The following is a 12,685-nucleotide window of genomic DNA, read 5'->3' on the forward strand; positions in this document are numbered from 1 at the left end:
ATGCTGTCTCAGTTTCTCTGTTTTTTATAGATTTCAATCTCATGAATGTGTTTCCTCCAACACTATTCTTTTTCAATGTTACCATGGTTATTTGAGGCATATAAAAATTCCTTAAAGTCTTAGGATTAATGTTTCGATTTCTGCACAGATGTCTGTTGCCAGTTTGATAGCAGTTGTTGTGAGTCTGTAGATCATGTGTGTAGTATTGTGTGTTAGTCAAGTTTACTCTTCCTATCCATGAATACAGGAAGCCTTTCAACTTATTTGTATGATCTTTACTTGAGTCTTTATTTTGACAGCTGATTAGCTAGATTTAACATGACTGAGATAGATTTGTGTTTTCTTTCTTTTTTTTTTTTTTTTGAGATGGAGTCACTCTGTCACCATACTGGGGTGCAGTGATGTGATCTCCGCACACTGCCACCTGTGCCTCCCAGATTCAAGTGATTCTCCTGCCTTATCCTCCCAAGTAGCTGGGACAACAGGTGCGTGCCACCGCATCCAGCTAATTTTTGTCTTTTTAGTAGAGATGTGGTTTTGCCATGTTGGCCAGGATGGTCTTGTTCTCTTGACCTCATGATCCACCCACCTCAGCCTCCCAAAGTGCTGGGATTACAGGCATGAGCCACTATGCCTGGCCAAATTTGTGGTATCGTATACCAGTATTTTGTATATCTGAATGAATAGGCATCAAAAAAATACTATGTAAGCTAGTTAACCAAAAATCACCCCCGTACTCATGGACATTTTTTCATGAATTTCTTCATTTCTATTGGTATACATTTTCTCATTTCAGTAGATCATGTATATTTGAACCTGGAAACTTATCCTCATGGCAGAAAGTGTTCAGAGTCACATCTCTCAGCTTCACTGGTATAGGTTGCGCAGGCTCTGGGTGCTTGGCCTGTTTGAATGAAGCTTGATCTTTAGGGAATCTCCTCAGGGAGAGTGACACAGAGCTGCTGAAGCCCTTGATCGCAGGGGTCCAAAAGGTTGTGTGCACACACCCTGGTTCCAGAAGAAGACTTACAAGGAGGAAATCATGACTTTTTTTTTTTTTTTTTTTTTTTTTGAGATGGAGTCTTGCTCTGTCGCCCAGACTGGAGTACAGTGGTGCGATCTCGGCTCACTGCAAGCTCCGCCTCCTGGGTTCACACCATTCTCCTGCCTCAGCTTCCCGAGTAGCTGGGACCACAGGCACCCGCCACCACATCCGGCTAATTTTTTGTATATTTAGTAGAGACGGGGTTTCACCATGTTAACCAGGATGGTCTCAATCTCCTGACCTTGTGATCCGCCCTCCTCGGCCTCCCAAAGTGCTGGGATTACAGGCATGAGCCACCGTGCCTGGCTGACTATTTTTACTTGTAGCATTTTAATATTTAATTTTTGAACGACCTCTATGAAAAAGAAATTGTGATCAGCTGGGCGCGGTGGCTCATGCCTGTAATCCCAGCACTTTGGGAGGCTGAGGTGAGTGGATGATGAGGTCAGGAGATTGAGACCATCCTGGCTAACATGGTGAAACTGTGTCTCTACTAAAAATACAAAAAAATTAGCCAGGCCTGGTGGTGGGTGCCTGTAGTTCCAGCTACTCAGGAGGCTGAGGCAGGAGAATGGTGTGAACTGAGCAAGCGGAGCTTGCGGTGAGCTGAGATCACGCTCCTGCATTTCAGCCTGGGGGACAGAGCAAGACTCTGTCTCAAAAAAAAAAAAAAAAAAAAAAAAGAGTGTGTGATCAGTAGAGTAGAGTAATTTGGGTGAAATTGAATCCATTTCACCAATAAATTAAGTAATTAATCCTTTAAAACAGATGCTAAATATAGTATCATCATAATTGGATCCTAGTGTACTGCCATGGTCTTGAATACGTTAAGAAAATGCTGTTTGTTTAGAAGACTTTCAAAACATTTGAGAGGGAGGAAGGCACACTTCCATTGACCCTCAGTGTGCATTTTAGATCCATTTGGGGTAGACTGTTTTGTGTTGCTCCCTGATGCCTCTAGCACAAGGCCAAGGCCTCCATGTCTCATGTCTTTCTTTCTCCCCTTCTCTGCCATCCCTCTTCCACTCAGGGGAATAGTACAGCATCAACTCAGTCCATGCTTGTTAATCAACCACCTCCATATACCACATCCAGCAAAGCTCCCTGAGTGACTCACAGTCACAAACAACCAGGGCACTGATCTTTCCTCTGTGGCCTTCCAGGTTCTTCTGAGGACAATCTGAATTTAATACGCCTACCGCCAAGTGAAATTGGTGATTGGGAAAATGATGATAATGAGGAGGATGATGAGGATGTTGATATCATCCAGGTAAGACCACCTTTCTTTGTCTTCTGAGGAAATGTTGGTTTTCTGATGTGAGAAACAAACTCACTAGTCCAAACCCAAAGAATGGACTCGGGGAGCTGAAAAATAGAAAAAGTGAGATTTTCTTTCCTTTTTTTTCTTTTTCTTTTTCTTTTTTTTTAAGAAAGAGTCTAGTTCAGTTGGCCAGGCTGCAGTGCAGTGGTGCAATCTCGGCCCTATCTCCTGGGCTCAATGAATTCTCCTGCCTCAGCCTCCGGAGTAGCTGGGATTACAGGCATGTGTCCCCATGCCTAGCTAATTTTTGTATTCTTAGTAGAGATGGTGTTTCAGCATGTTAGCCAGGCTGGTCTCGAACTCCTGACCTCAGTAATCTGCCCACCTCAGCTTCCCAAAGTGCTGGGATTACAGGCATGAGCCACCCCGCCTGGCCGAAAGTGAGACTTTTAATGACAGTGTTTCAAGATGCGGTATCTTATGGGCAGACACACCCAGCACAGTTTCCACAAGGAATTTATCCCCTAGTGTGCAGGCCCCTCCCCTGGTTCCTCATAGGCTGAGTATTATGGGGTCACGATCTTTCCAGGTGTTGCCTATTGATTTTTGGGGAGAGGCTTTAGGTATTTTTCTAGGGTTGTCTTACTGCATTTTGTTGCAGCCCACAACGCATTGCCGTCCTGGTCAGCTGTCGCTGGGCAGGCTGATAAGAGCAGACAAAGCGAGCTATTTTGCAGTCTAGTAAACTTTCATCTTAATCTTCTTTGGTTGAAGTGAGGGCAACAAAGCGGGGAGGAGGTGGGGCCAATAAGCAGGCATTGCCCTTCCAAGCAGGAGCCTGGCATATCCTATTTCTTCTGTCCTTTGCTGACCTAACCGGTACAAGACACTTTGTGTTAGAAATGGGCTACTGTGTACATTATTTCCCTCACCTGATTTCTTTCCTTCTCAATTAATTTTGATATAAAAATATGACAAGGCACATTACGTACAACATACACAATTCTCTTTGTGAGGATGGAGTTCGGTCTGAGTTTCTTTTCATCTAATACATGACACACTAGGATGTTTTTGAAGGACAGCATCCATCATCAACTGTATTGCAGAGGGATTTTCCTCCAAACCAATTTTTCTCCTTGGATTAGGCCTTGTGCATTTACCAAGTTAAATCACCTTCAGAGAAATTCTGTGGGAAAAGCTTTTGTCTTTTCCACACATGTCCTCTATGCTAGAATGTTTGGCCTTTGACCTTGACTCACCACTGTTTCACAAGTAGTTTTGTGAAATCATCAGGAGACTAACAGATCTGTGTAAGGGGTGCAGCAGAATTGATCTAATTCTCACGGCATCTTCTTTTGTCTCATTGCAGATTTTCCCATTGCCTGACCAAGGTATGTACCTTGAACTAACTCACTTTCTGAGAAACAAGCTTGCTGGCTTTAATATATAGAAACCTTAATCTGGGTTCCTGTTAAAAATATTGGGGGTTGGCCAGGCACGGTGGCTCAAGCCTGTAATCCCAGCACTTTGGGAGGCCGAGATGGGCAGATCACGAGGTCAGGAGATCGAGACCATCCTGGCTAACACGGTGAAACCCCGTCTCTACTAAAAAAAAAAATACAAAAACTAGCCGGGCGTGGTGGCGGGTGCCTGTAGTCCCAGCTCCTCGGGAGGCTGAGGCAGGAGAATGGCGTAAATCCGGGAGGCGGAGCTTGCAGTGAGCTGAGATCCGGCCACTGCACTCCATTCCGGGCGACAGAGTGAGACTCCGCCTCAAAAAAAAAGAATGGAGTTTCATCGCTTTCTCTTGTCTTCTCCATCTTTGTACGATGATGGCGGTGACACCAGCAGAAATTGGTGAGGAGGCAAAACAGGAATCAGGTCCCCACTTCTCTGACACAGAGCAGACAGGACACAAGTCAGGACAGACACAGACAGGTCCCAGGCCTGATCTTTCTGGGGCTAGGACAGATGAGTTTTTCTTTTTCACCTCTTCTGGAAGCCACTTGAGGAATAGTCCTTGAGGAGACAGTATTGGCCAAGGGTTGTCTGGCCTAGAAATGTGTTTTTTTTTTTTTTTTTTTTTTTTGAGAGGGACCCTCACTGTGTTGCCCAGGCTGGAGTGCAGTGGTGTGATCTCAGTTCACTGCAACGTCCACCTCCCAAGTTCAAGTGATTCTCCTGCCTCAGCCTGTTGAGTAGCTGGAATTACAGGCATGCACCACCACGCCCAGCTAATTTTTGTATTTGCAGTAGAGATGGGGTTTCTCCATGTTGGCCAGGCTGGTCTCAAACTCCTGACATCAGGCGATCCGCCCACCACGGCCTCCCAAAGTGGTGGGATTACACACGTGAGCCACCATGCCTGGCTGACGTGTTTCAACTGGACAGAGCTCCCTAGCACTAATACCAGGGGAGGTGGGGAGGGACACAAGTTCCAGTGCACCAGGAGCCAGCAAAGGGATGGGGACTGATTCCAGAGTCCAGCTCATCCTCGCAACTGTTCTGTGGAATCCACAACACATCAGTTTCCACTTATTTTGTAGAAGGTTTGGAATCCTCAGCGTCAAACTCTATCTGTGTTGTGTCTTCCCACAGGGTGGATAGAGGAACCCTGGCTATGGGCGTTTCCTGCCAGGGCAGTGACTGTGTCTTACTCATTAGTCCTTACCCCAGAGCTCAGTCCTGGGGAGAACATGTTAGGCCCCATGGGCACTGTAGTGAACACATCCGTGGGGTGAGTTCTAGGTCAGCCCTGGGCTGGGATCTAGCGCAGGTGTGGAAATGTTCCCGTCTCAGCCTGTCCAGCCTGTTGAGCCCTATACCAATTCTGGAGCCTGCCCCAGCTTCTGAGTCAGGGTCCCTGGAGATGAGGTTGAGCTCCTGAGGACAGTGAGGTGCCCCTGCCCCTCGGCTTTTGCTTCTCTGATGCTGTCTAGACAGGGAGTGCAGGGCCACGCTCTTCCCCTGTGTGCACATGCGCCCCCTGCTGGCCTGCCTCTGGACCTGGATGTTGTCCTCATTGTCATCTCCCCAGCCCCACACAGTGACTGGCCCTTGTGCACATGCCCAGGAAGTAACCATAAATGTATGGTAGCAGCACAGCTGTAAACCAATTTGCAAGAAAACACCAGGGGAGGGGGTCATGTCTTCCTCATGTCTGGGTCTCCTGTGTCATCTATTGTGGTTGTCAGTCATATATGTGCCTCCTCGTATTACTTCTTCTTCTTTTTTTTTTTTTTTTAGAGATGGAGTCTTGCTCTGTCGCCCAGGCTGGAGTGCAGTGGCCAGATCTCAGCTCATTGCAAGCTCCGCCTCCCGGGTTCCCGCCATTCTCCTGCCTTAGCCTCTGGAGTAGATGGGACTACAGGCGCCCGCCACGTCGCCCGGCTAGTTTTTTGTATTTTTTAGTAGAGACGGGGTTTCATCGTGTTAGCCAGGATGGTCTCGAAATCCTGACCTCATGATCCGCCCATCTCAGCCTCCCAAAATGCTGGGATTACAGGCTTGAGCCACCGCGCCTGGCTGCCTCCTCATATTTCAATACATTTAAATATTTACAATTAAAAGTTCAGGACTGGGCATGGTGGCTCACACCTGTAATTCCAGCACTTTAGAAGGCCAGGGCAGGTGGATCACCTGAGGTCAGGAGTTAGAGACCAGGCTGGCCAACATGGTAAAACCCCATCTCTACTAAAAATGCAAAAATTAGCCATGTATGGTGTTGCATGTCTGTCATCCCAGCTACTCAGGAGACTGAGGCAGGAGAATCGCCTGAACCCGGGAGGCGGAGGTTGCAGTGAGCCGAGTTCATGCCATTGTACTCCAGCCTGGGCAGCAAGAGTGAACCTCCATCTCACAACATTGAAAAAAACAAAACAAAAACAAAAGCCTCATCACAACAGCCGCCGTGCAATGGCCTGACAGAACGCTCTTTCCCATCTGCTGTGAGCCGGACTGAGGGGCCGATTGTTGAACTCCTCTAACTCAAAGCATGCATGTCAAAGTGGGAATCTCAGGGTTATGAGATTGGAGGTGAGACCTATAATGGGCCAGTGGAAGGAAAAAGTTGAAAGGTCGTTCCTTCAGTTCTTCTTTCTCACTTGAAGGCTGGCAAGTGTGAGCGATGCCTTTCTAGAGACCTCTGACTCCCCAGAGCCCAGGGAGAGTCTGACAACACCGAGGGAAGGACAGAGTGATCTTGTGTAACCCAGTGTGGCCTCACCTGGAGTAGGAGGGTGGGCGAGTTGCTCTCTGGAATAACTTCTTGTGGAGTTTTTGTTTCTAATGATTGGCCAGTGGACACCGTCCATGAGGGCAGCTGCAGTGAGGCAGACCTGCAGGTGGAGAATGATACTCTAGGAGGATCTCTGGGAGCAGTTGGGTGCCACCTGTTGCTTTGGAACCTAGGAACAGGGTGAGGAAGTCACCCTGGAGCTTGGGAATGCAAGAGCCTTATTAGGTCCAGGCACTGACTAAGATGCGAGGTATCTGGTGAGACTCCCTCATGCTCACTACTTGAACATAGTTGTTTCTCTGAGATGGTGTCAGAATCTTCAGTCCCGCGCTCCATATGCCGCATCCAGCAAAGCTCCCTGAGGGACTCACAGTCTCCAACCCCCAGGGCACTGACATTAACTCTGTGTCCTTTTAGGTCCCCCTGAGGACAGCCTGAGTTTAGAATCTCTAACACCAAGTGAGAAACACATTGATGATGTCCAGGTAAGACACCCTTTCTTTGCCTTCTGAGGAAATGTTGCTTTCCTGATGTGAGAAACAAACTCACCCATCCAAATCCAAAGAATGAACTCAGGCCCGCAGAACAGAGAAAGCGAGACTTTTTTTTTTTTTTTTTTTTTTTTTTTTTTTGAGACGGAGTCTCGCTCTGTCGCCCAGGCTGGAGTGCAGTGGCCGGATCTCAGCTCACTGCAAGCTCCGCCTCCCGGGTTTACGCCATTCTCCTGCCTCAGCCTCCCAAGTAGCTGGGACTACAGGCACCCGCCAACTCGCCCGGCTAGTTTTTTGTATTTTTTAGTAGAGACGGGGTTTCGCCGTGTTAGCCAGGATGGTCTCGATCTCCTGACCTCGCGATCCACCCGTCTCGGCCTCCCAAAGTGCTGGGATTACAGGCTTGAGCCACCGCGCCCGGCCGAAAGCGAGACTTTTAATGGTGGTCTTGCAACATTGGGTGTCTGAGGGCAGACACACCCAGAACAGTTTCTTTTTTTTTTTTTTTTCTTTTTTTTTGAGACGGAGTTTTGCTCTGTCGCTCAGGCTGGAATGCAGTGGCATGATGCTGGCTCACCACAACCTCTACCTCCTGGGTTCAAGCAGTTCTCCTGCCTCAGCCTCCTGAGTGGCTGAGATTACAGGCACTTGCCACCACACCCAGCTAATTTTTTTATAGTTTCAGTAGACACAGGGGTTTTACCATGTTGGCCAGGCTGGTTTTGAACTCCTGACCTCAAGTGATCTGCCTGCCTCAGCCTCCCAAAGTGCTAGGATTACATGCGTGAGCTACCACACCCGGTCCCACCCAGAAGAGTTTCAACCACCAATTTATCCCCTAGTGTGCAGGTCCCTCCCCTGGTTCCTCATAGGCTGAGTACTATGAGGTCACAATCTTCCCGGGTGTCACATATTGACTGATGTGTAGGGGCTTTAGGTATTTTTTTTTTTTTTTTTTTTGAGACAGAGTCTCGCTCTGTCACCCAGGCTGCAGTGCAGTGGCCGGATCTCAGCTCACTGCAAGCTCCGCCTCCCGGGTTTACATCATTCTCCTGCCTCAACCTCCCGAGTAGCTGGGACTACAGGCGCCCGCCAACTCGCCTGGCTAGTTTTTTGTATTTTTTAGTAGAGACGGGGTTTCACCGTGTTAGCCAGGATGGTCTCGATCTCCTGACCTCGTGATCTGCCCGTCTCGACCTCCCAAAGTGCTGGGATCACAGGCTTGAGCCACCGCGCCCGGCCTAGGTATTCTTTTTTATTGTTGTCTTACTGCATTTTGTTGAAGCCACATGCGTTGCCATCCTAGTCAGCTCAGGGGCTCTTCAAGTATTTGACTTATGACCTAAGTAGCTGGGTAGGCTGATAAGAATAGACAAAGTGAGCTATTCTGCAGGCTAGTGAACTTTCAACTTAGACTAAACTTATTTGTTAAAGTGAGGACAACTAAGTGGGGTGGAAGGGGGACCCAACAAGCAGGCATTGCCCATCCAACCAGGAGCCTAGGATTTCTTCTGTCCTTTGCTGACCTAAACAGGTTCAAGGCACTTTGTCTTAAAAACGAACAGCTGTGTGACTGGGCGCTGTGGCTCACGCTTGTAATCCCAGCACTTTGGGAGGCCGAGGCGGGCAGATCACGAGGTCAGGAGATCGAGACCATCCTGGCTAACATGGTGAAACCCTGTCTCTACTAAAACAAAAAATTAGCCAGGTGTGGTCACGGGCGCCTGTAGTCCCAGCTACTCGGGAGGCTGAGACAGGAGAATGGCGTGAACCCGGGAGGTGGAGCTTGCAGTGAACTGAGATCGCGCCACTGCACTCCAGCCTGGGCAACAGAACGAGACTCCGTCTCAAAAAAAAAAAAAAAAAATCGACTGCTGTGGCCGGGTGTGGTGGCTCACGCCTGTAATCCCAGCACTTTGGGAGGCCAAGGTGGGCAGATCACAAGATCAGGAGATCGAGACCATCCTGGCCAACATGGTGAAACCCCATCTCCACTAAAAATACAAAAATTAGCTGGGTGTGGTGGCACACGCCTGTAATCCCAGCTACTCGGGAGGCTGAGGCAGGAGAATAGCTTGAACCTGGGAGGTGGAGGTTGCAGTGAGCTGAGATCGCACCACTGCACTCCAGCCTGGTGATAAAGCTAGACTCCATCTCAAAAAGACAAACAACAACAACAACAACAAACAGACCACTGGATGCATTATTTCCTTCACCTGATTTCTTTGCTTCTCAATTAATTCTGATGTAAGATGAGGCACATTATGTACAACATACATAATAGTCCTTCTTGGGGTGGAGTTCAGCGGGAATGTCTTCCCATGTCATACATGACGTGCTAGGATGTTTTTAAATCACAACATATATCATCAACTGTAATGCGGAGGCATTTTCCTCCACACCAGTTTTCCTCTTTGAATTAGGCATTGTGCGCTTGCCAATCTAAATCAACTTCAAAGAAATTCTGTGGGAAAAGCTCTTGTCTTTTCCACACATGTCCTCTATGCTAGAATGTTTTGTCTTTGACATGGACTCAACCACTGTTTCAAAAGTAGTTTTGTGAAGTCATCAGGAGACTAACAGATCTGTGTAAAGGGTGCAGCAGAATTGATCTAATCCTCATGGCATCTTCTTTTGTCTCATTGCAGATTTTACCATCACTTGTCCAGGGTACGTACCTTGAACTAACTCACTTTCTGAGAAACAAGCTTGCTGGCTTTAATACATAGAAACCTTAATCTGGGTTCCTGTTAAAAATCTTGGGGGTGTGGTGAGAGAAAATGATTTTGCAAGTGTATAACTATGAGCAGAGGGGCTGTAGAAATGTGTGTGAACCCAGAGGACCAACCAGGAGATTGTTTGTGAGCCAGTGTGTCTTCACCTAGAGTAGGAGAAGTGAGTGCACTTCTCACTGACTTATCCTGATGTTGGTGGCTCTAAAGAGTGGGTTCTGGAGAATCTCAGCACCGAAGAGGATACCTTTCCAGGTAGGCAACAGGACTTCAGATGGGATCTAATAAAACAACATTTCCAGGAACCTTCATGTTATACCTGCTGCTTGGGAGGCTGAGGGAGGCTGTAGAAAGAGAAAAAGGAAAAGTAAATATAAGCCGCGTTTGTTATTTTCAGAGTTTAATGTCATCATGGTGAGAAGTACTATGTTTATGGACTTTTGAGTATCCTGTGTTTTCGATCACCTCTTCTTGCTTTATTGTTTAAAGATGATTTTTCTGAGAACAACTGCTCTTTTCTGTCTGTGCCACTGTAAAATCTCAGAGCCTTTGGTTTGGGATGCAGTTCTGTCACAGGCAGTTACTTAATCTTGGATATAAAATTCTTCTGCGGTGTGCCCAGATGCTTAGGATAAATGGATCCTCACCTTATGAACTGTTAGGTTTCATGGCAGCACATTCATTTGTCTGTCCTTGCTGTTTTACCTCTGGTATCAAGACATCTCCCTGGGCGTGGAGGACAGAATGAAAATTCACTCTGGGTTCACTGCAGAAGCTCCAATGTCTTGGAAATGGAGGGAGAAGCACAACCGTGAGCACACTGTCAGCGTTCCATTTCTTCATTTGAATGAGAATGTGCAGTTTTACCGTCATTTGTGGAAGAGACTTTCCTTTCCCCATTGGGTATTCTTGGCACCTCTGTTGAAGATCAGCTGACTCTGTATGTGTGCATTTAATTCTGGTCTCTCGATTCTATATCTGTGATACTTATGGGTGCCCCCATGCTAGAAGCATGCTGTCTCAGTTTCTCTGTTTTTTATAGATTTCAATCTCATGAATGTGTTTCCTCCAACACTATTCTTTTTCAATGTTACCATGGTTATTTGAGGCATATAAAAATTCCTTAAAGTCTTAGGATTAATGTTTCGATTTCTGCACAGATGTCTGTTGCCAGTTTGATAGCAGTTGTTGTGAGTCTGTAGATCATGTGTGTAGTATTGTGTGTTAGTCAAGTTTACTCTTCCTATCCATGAATACAGGAAGCCTTTCAACTTATTTGTATGATCTTTACTTGAGTCTTTTTTTTGACAGCTGATTAGCTAGATTTAACATGACTGAGATAGATTTGTGTTTTCTTTCTTTTTTTTTTTTTTTTTTGAGATGGAGTCACTCTGTCACCATACTGGGGTGCAGTGATGTGATCTCCGCACACTGCCACCTGTGCCTCCCAGATTCAAGTGATTCTCCTGCCTTATCCTCCCAAGTAGCTGGGACAACAGGTGCGTGCCACCGCATCCAGCTAATTTTTGTCTTTTTAGTAGAGATGTGGTTTTGCCATGTTGGCCAGGATGGTCTTGTTCTCTTGACCTCATGATCCACCCACCTCAGCCTCCCAAAGTGCTGGGATTACAGGCATGAGCCACTATGCCTGGCCAAATTTGTGGTATCGTATACCAGTATTTTGTATATCTGAATGAATAGGCATCAAAAAAATACTATGTAAGCTAGTTAACCAAAAATCACCCCCGTACTCATGGACATTTTTTCATGAATTTCTTCATTTCTATTGGTATACATTTTCTCATTTCAGTAGATCATGTATATTTGAACCTGGAAACTTATCCTCATGGCAGAAAGTGTTCAGAGTCACATCTCTCAGCTTCACTGGTATAGGTTGCGCAGGCTCTGGGTGCTTGGCCTGTTTGAATGAAGCTTGATCTTTAGGGAATCTCCTCAGGGAGAGTGACACAGAGCTGCTGAAGCCCTTGATCGCAGGGGTCCAAAAGGTTGTGTGCACACACCCTGGTTCCAGAAGAAGACTTACAAGGAGGAAATCATGACTTTTTTTTTTTTTTTTTTTTTTTTGAGATGGAGTCTTGCTCTGTCGCCCAGACTGGAGTACAGTGGTGCGATCTCGGCTCACTGCAAGCTCCGCCTCCTGGGTTCACACCATTCTCCTGCCTCAGCTTCCCGAGTAGCTGGGACCACAGGCACCCGCCACCACATCCGGCTAATTTTTTGTATATTTAGTAGAGACGGGGTTTCACCATGTTAACCAGGATGGTCTCAATCTCCTGACCTTGTGATCCGCCCTCCTCGGCCTCCCAAAGTGCTGGGATTACAGGCATGAGCCACCGTGCCTGGCTGACTATTTTTACTTGTAGCATTTTAATATTTAATTTTTGAACGACCTCTATGAAAAAGAAATTGTGATCAGCTGGGCGCGGTGGCTCATGCCTGTAATCCCAGCACTTTGGGAGGCTGAGGTGAGTGGATGATGAGGTCAGGAGATTGAGACCATCCTGGCTAACATGGTGAAACTGTGTCTCTACTAAAAATACAAAAAAATTAGCCAGGCCTGGTGGTGGGTGCCTGTAGTTCCAGCTACTCAGGAGGCTGAGGCAGGAGAATGGTGTGAACTGAGCAAGCGGAGCTTGCGGTGAGCTGAGATCACGCTCCTGCATTTCAGCCTGGGGGACAGAGCAAGACTCTGTCTCAAAAAAAAAAAAAAAAAAAAAAGAGTGTGTGATCAGTAGAGTAGAGTAATTTGGGTGAAATTGAATCCATTTCACCAATAAATTAAGTAATTAATCCTTTAAAACAGATGCTAAATATAGTATCATCATAATTGGATCCTAGTGTACTGCCATGGTCTTGAATACGTTAAGAAAATGCTGTTTGTTTAGAAGACTTTCAAAA

General features: G+C 46.7%; 1 protein-coding gene across 8 annotated transcripts in view; it reads left to right on the forward strand.

Moving 5' to 3' along the window:
• LOC115892019 (aspartate-rich protein 1-like) overlaps positions 1–12,685 on the forward strand; it is a 33,306-nt gene that overhangs the window by 4,561 nt on the left and 16,060 nt on the right. For 5 of the 8 annotated variants that reach the window (XM_030915010.1, XM_030915013.1, XM_030915011.1 and 2 more), the window contains exons 4-7: positions 2,209–2,315; positions 3,676–3,697; positions 6,961–7,028; positions 9,683–9,704. In XM_030915010.1, the coding sequence (XP_030770870.1) occupies positions 2,209–2,315; positions 3,676–3,697; positions 6,961–7,028; positions 9,683–9,704 (219 nt within the window). Of the gene's footprint in view, positions 1–2,208; positions 2,316–3,675; positions 3,698–6,960; positions 7,029–9,682; positions 9,705–10,484; positions 11,068–12,685 lie in introns of those variants that run through there. The other 3 variants (XM_030915009.1, XM_030915008.1, XM_030915015.1) reach the window with 3 other exon arrangements.

This window comes from Rhinopithecus roxellana, chromosome 13 (genome assembly GCF_007565055.1).
Source record: "Rhinopithecus roxellana isolate Shanxi Qingling chromosome 13, ASM756505v1, whole genome shotgun sequence".
Classification (NCBI taxonomy): Eukaryota; Metazoa; Chordata; class Mammalia; order Primates; family Cercopithecidae; genus Rhinopithecus; species Rhinopithecus roxellana.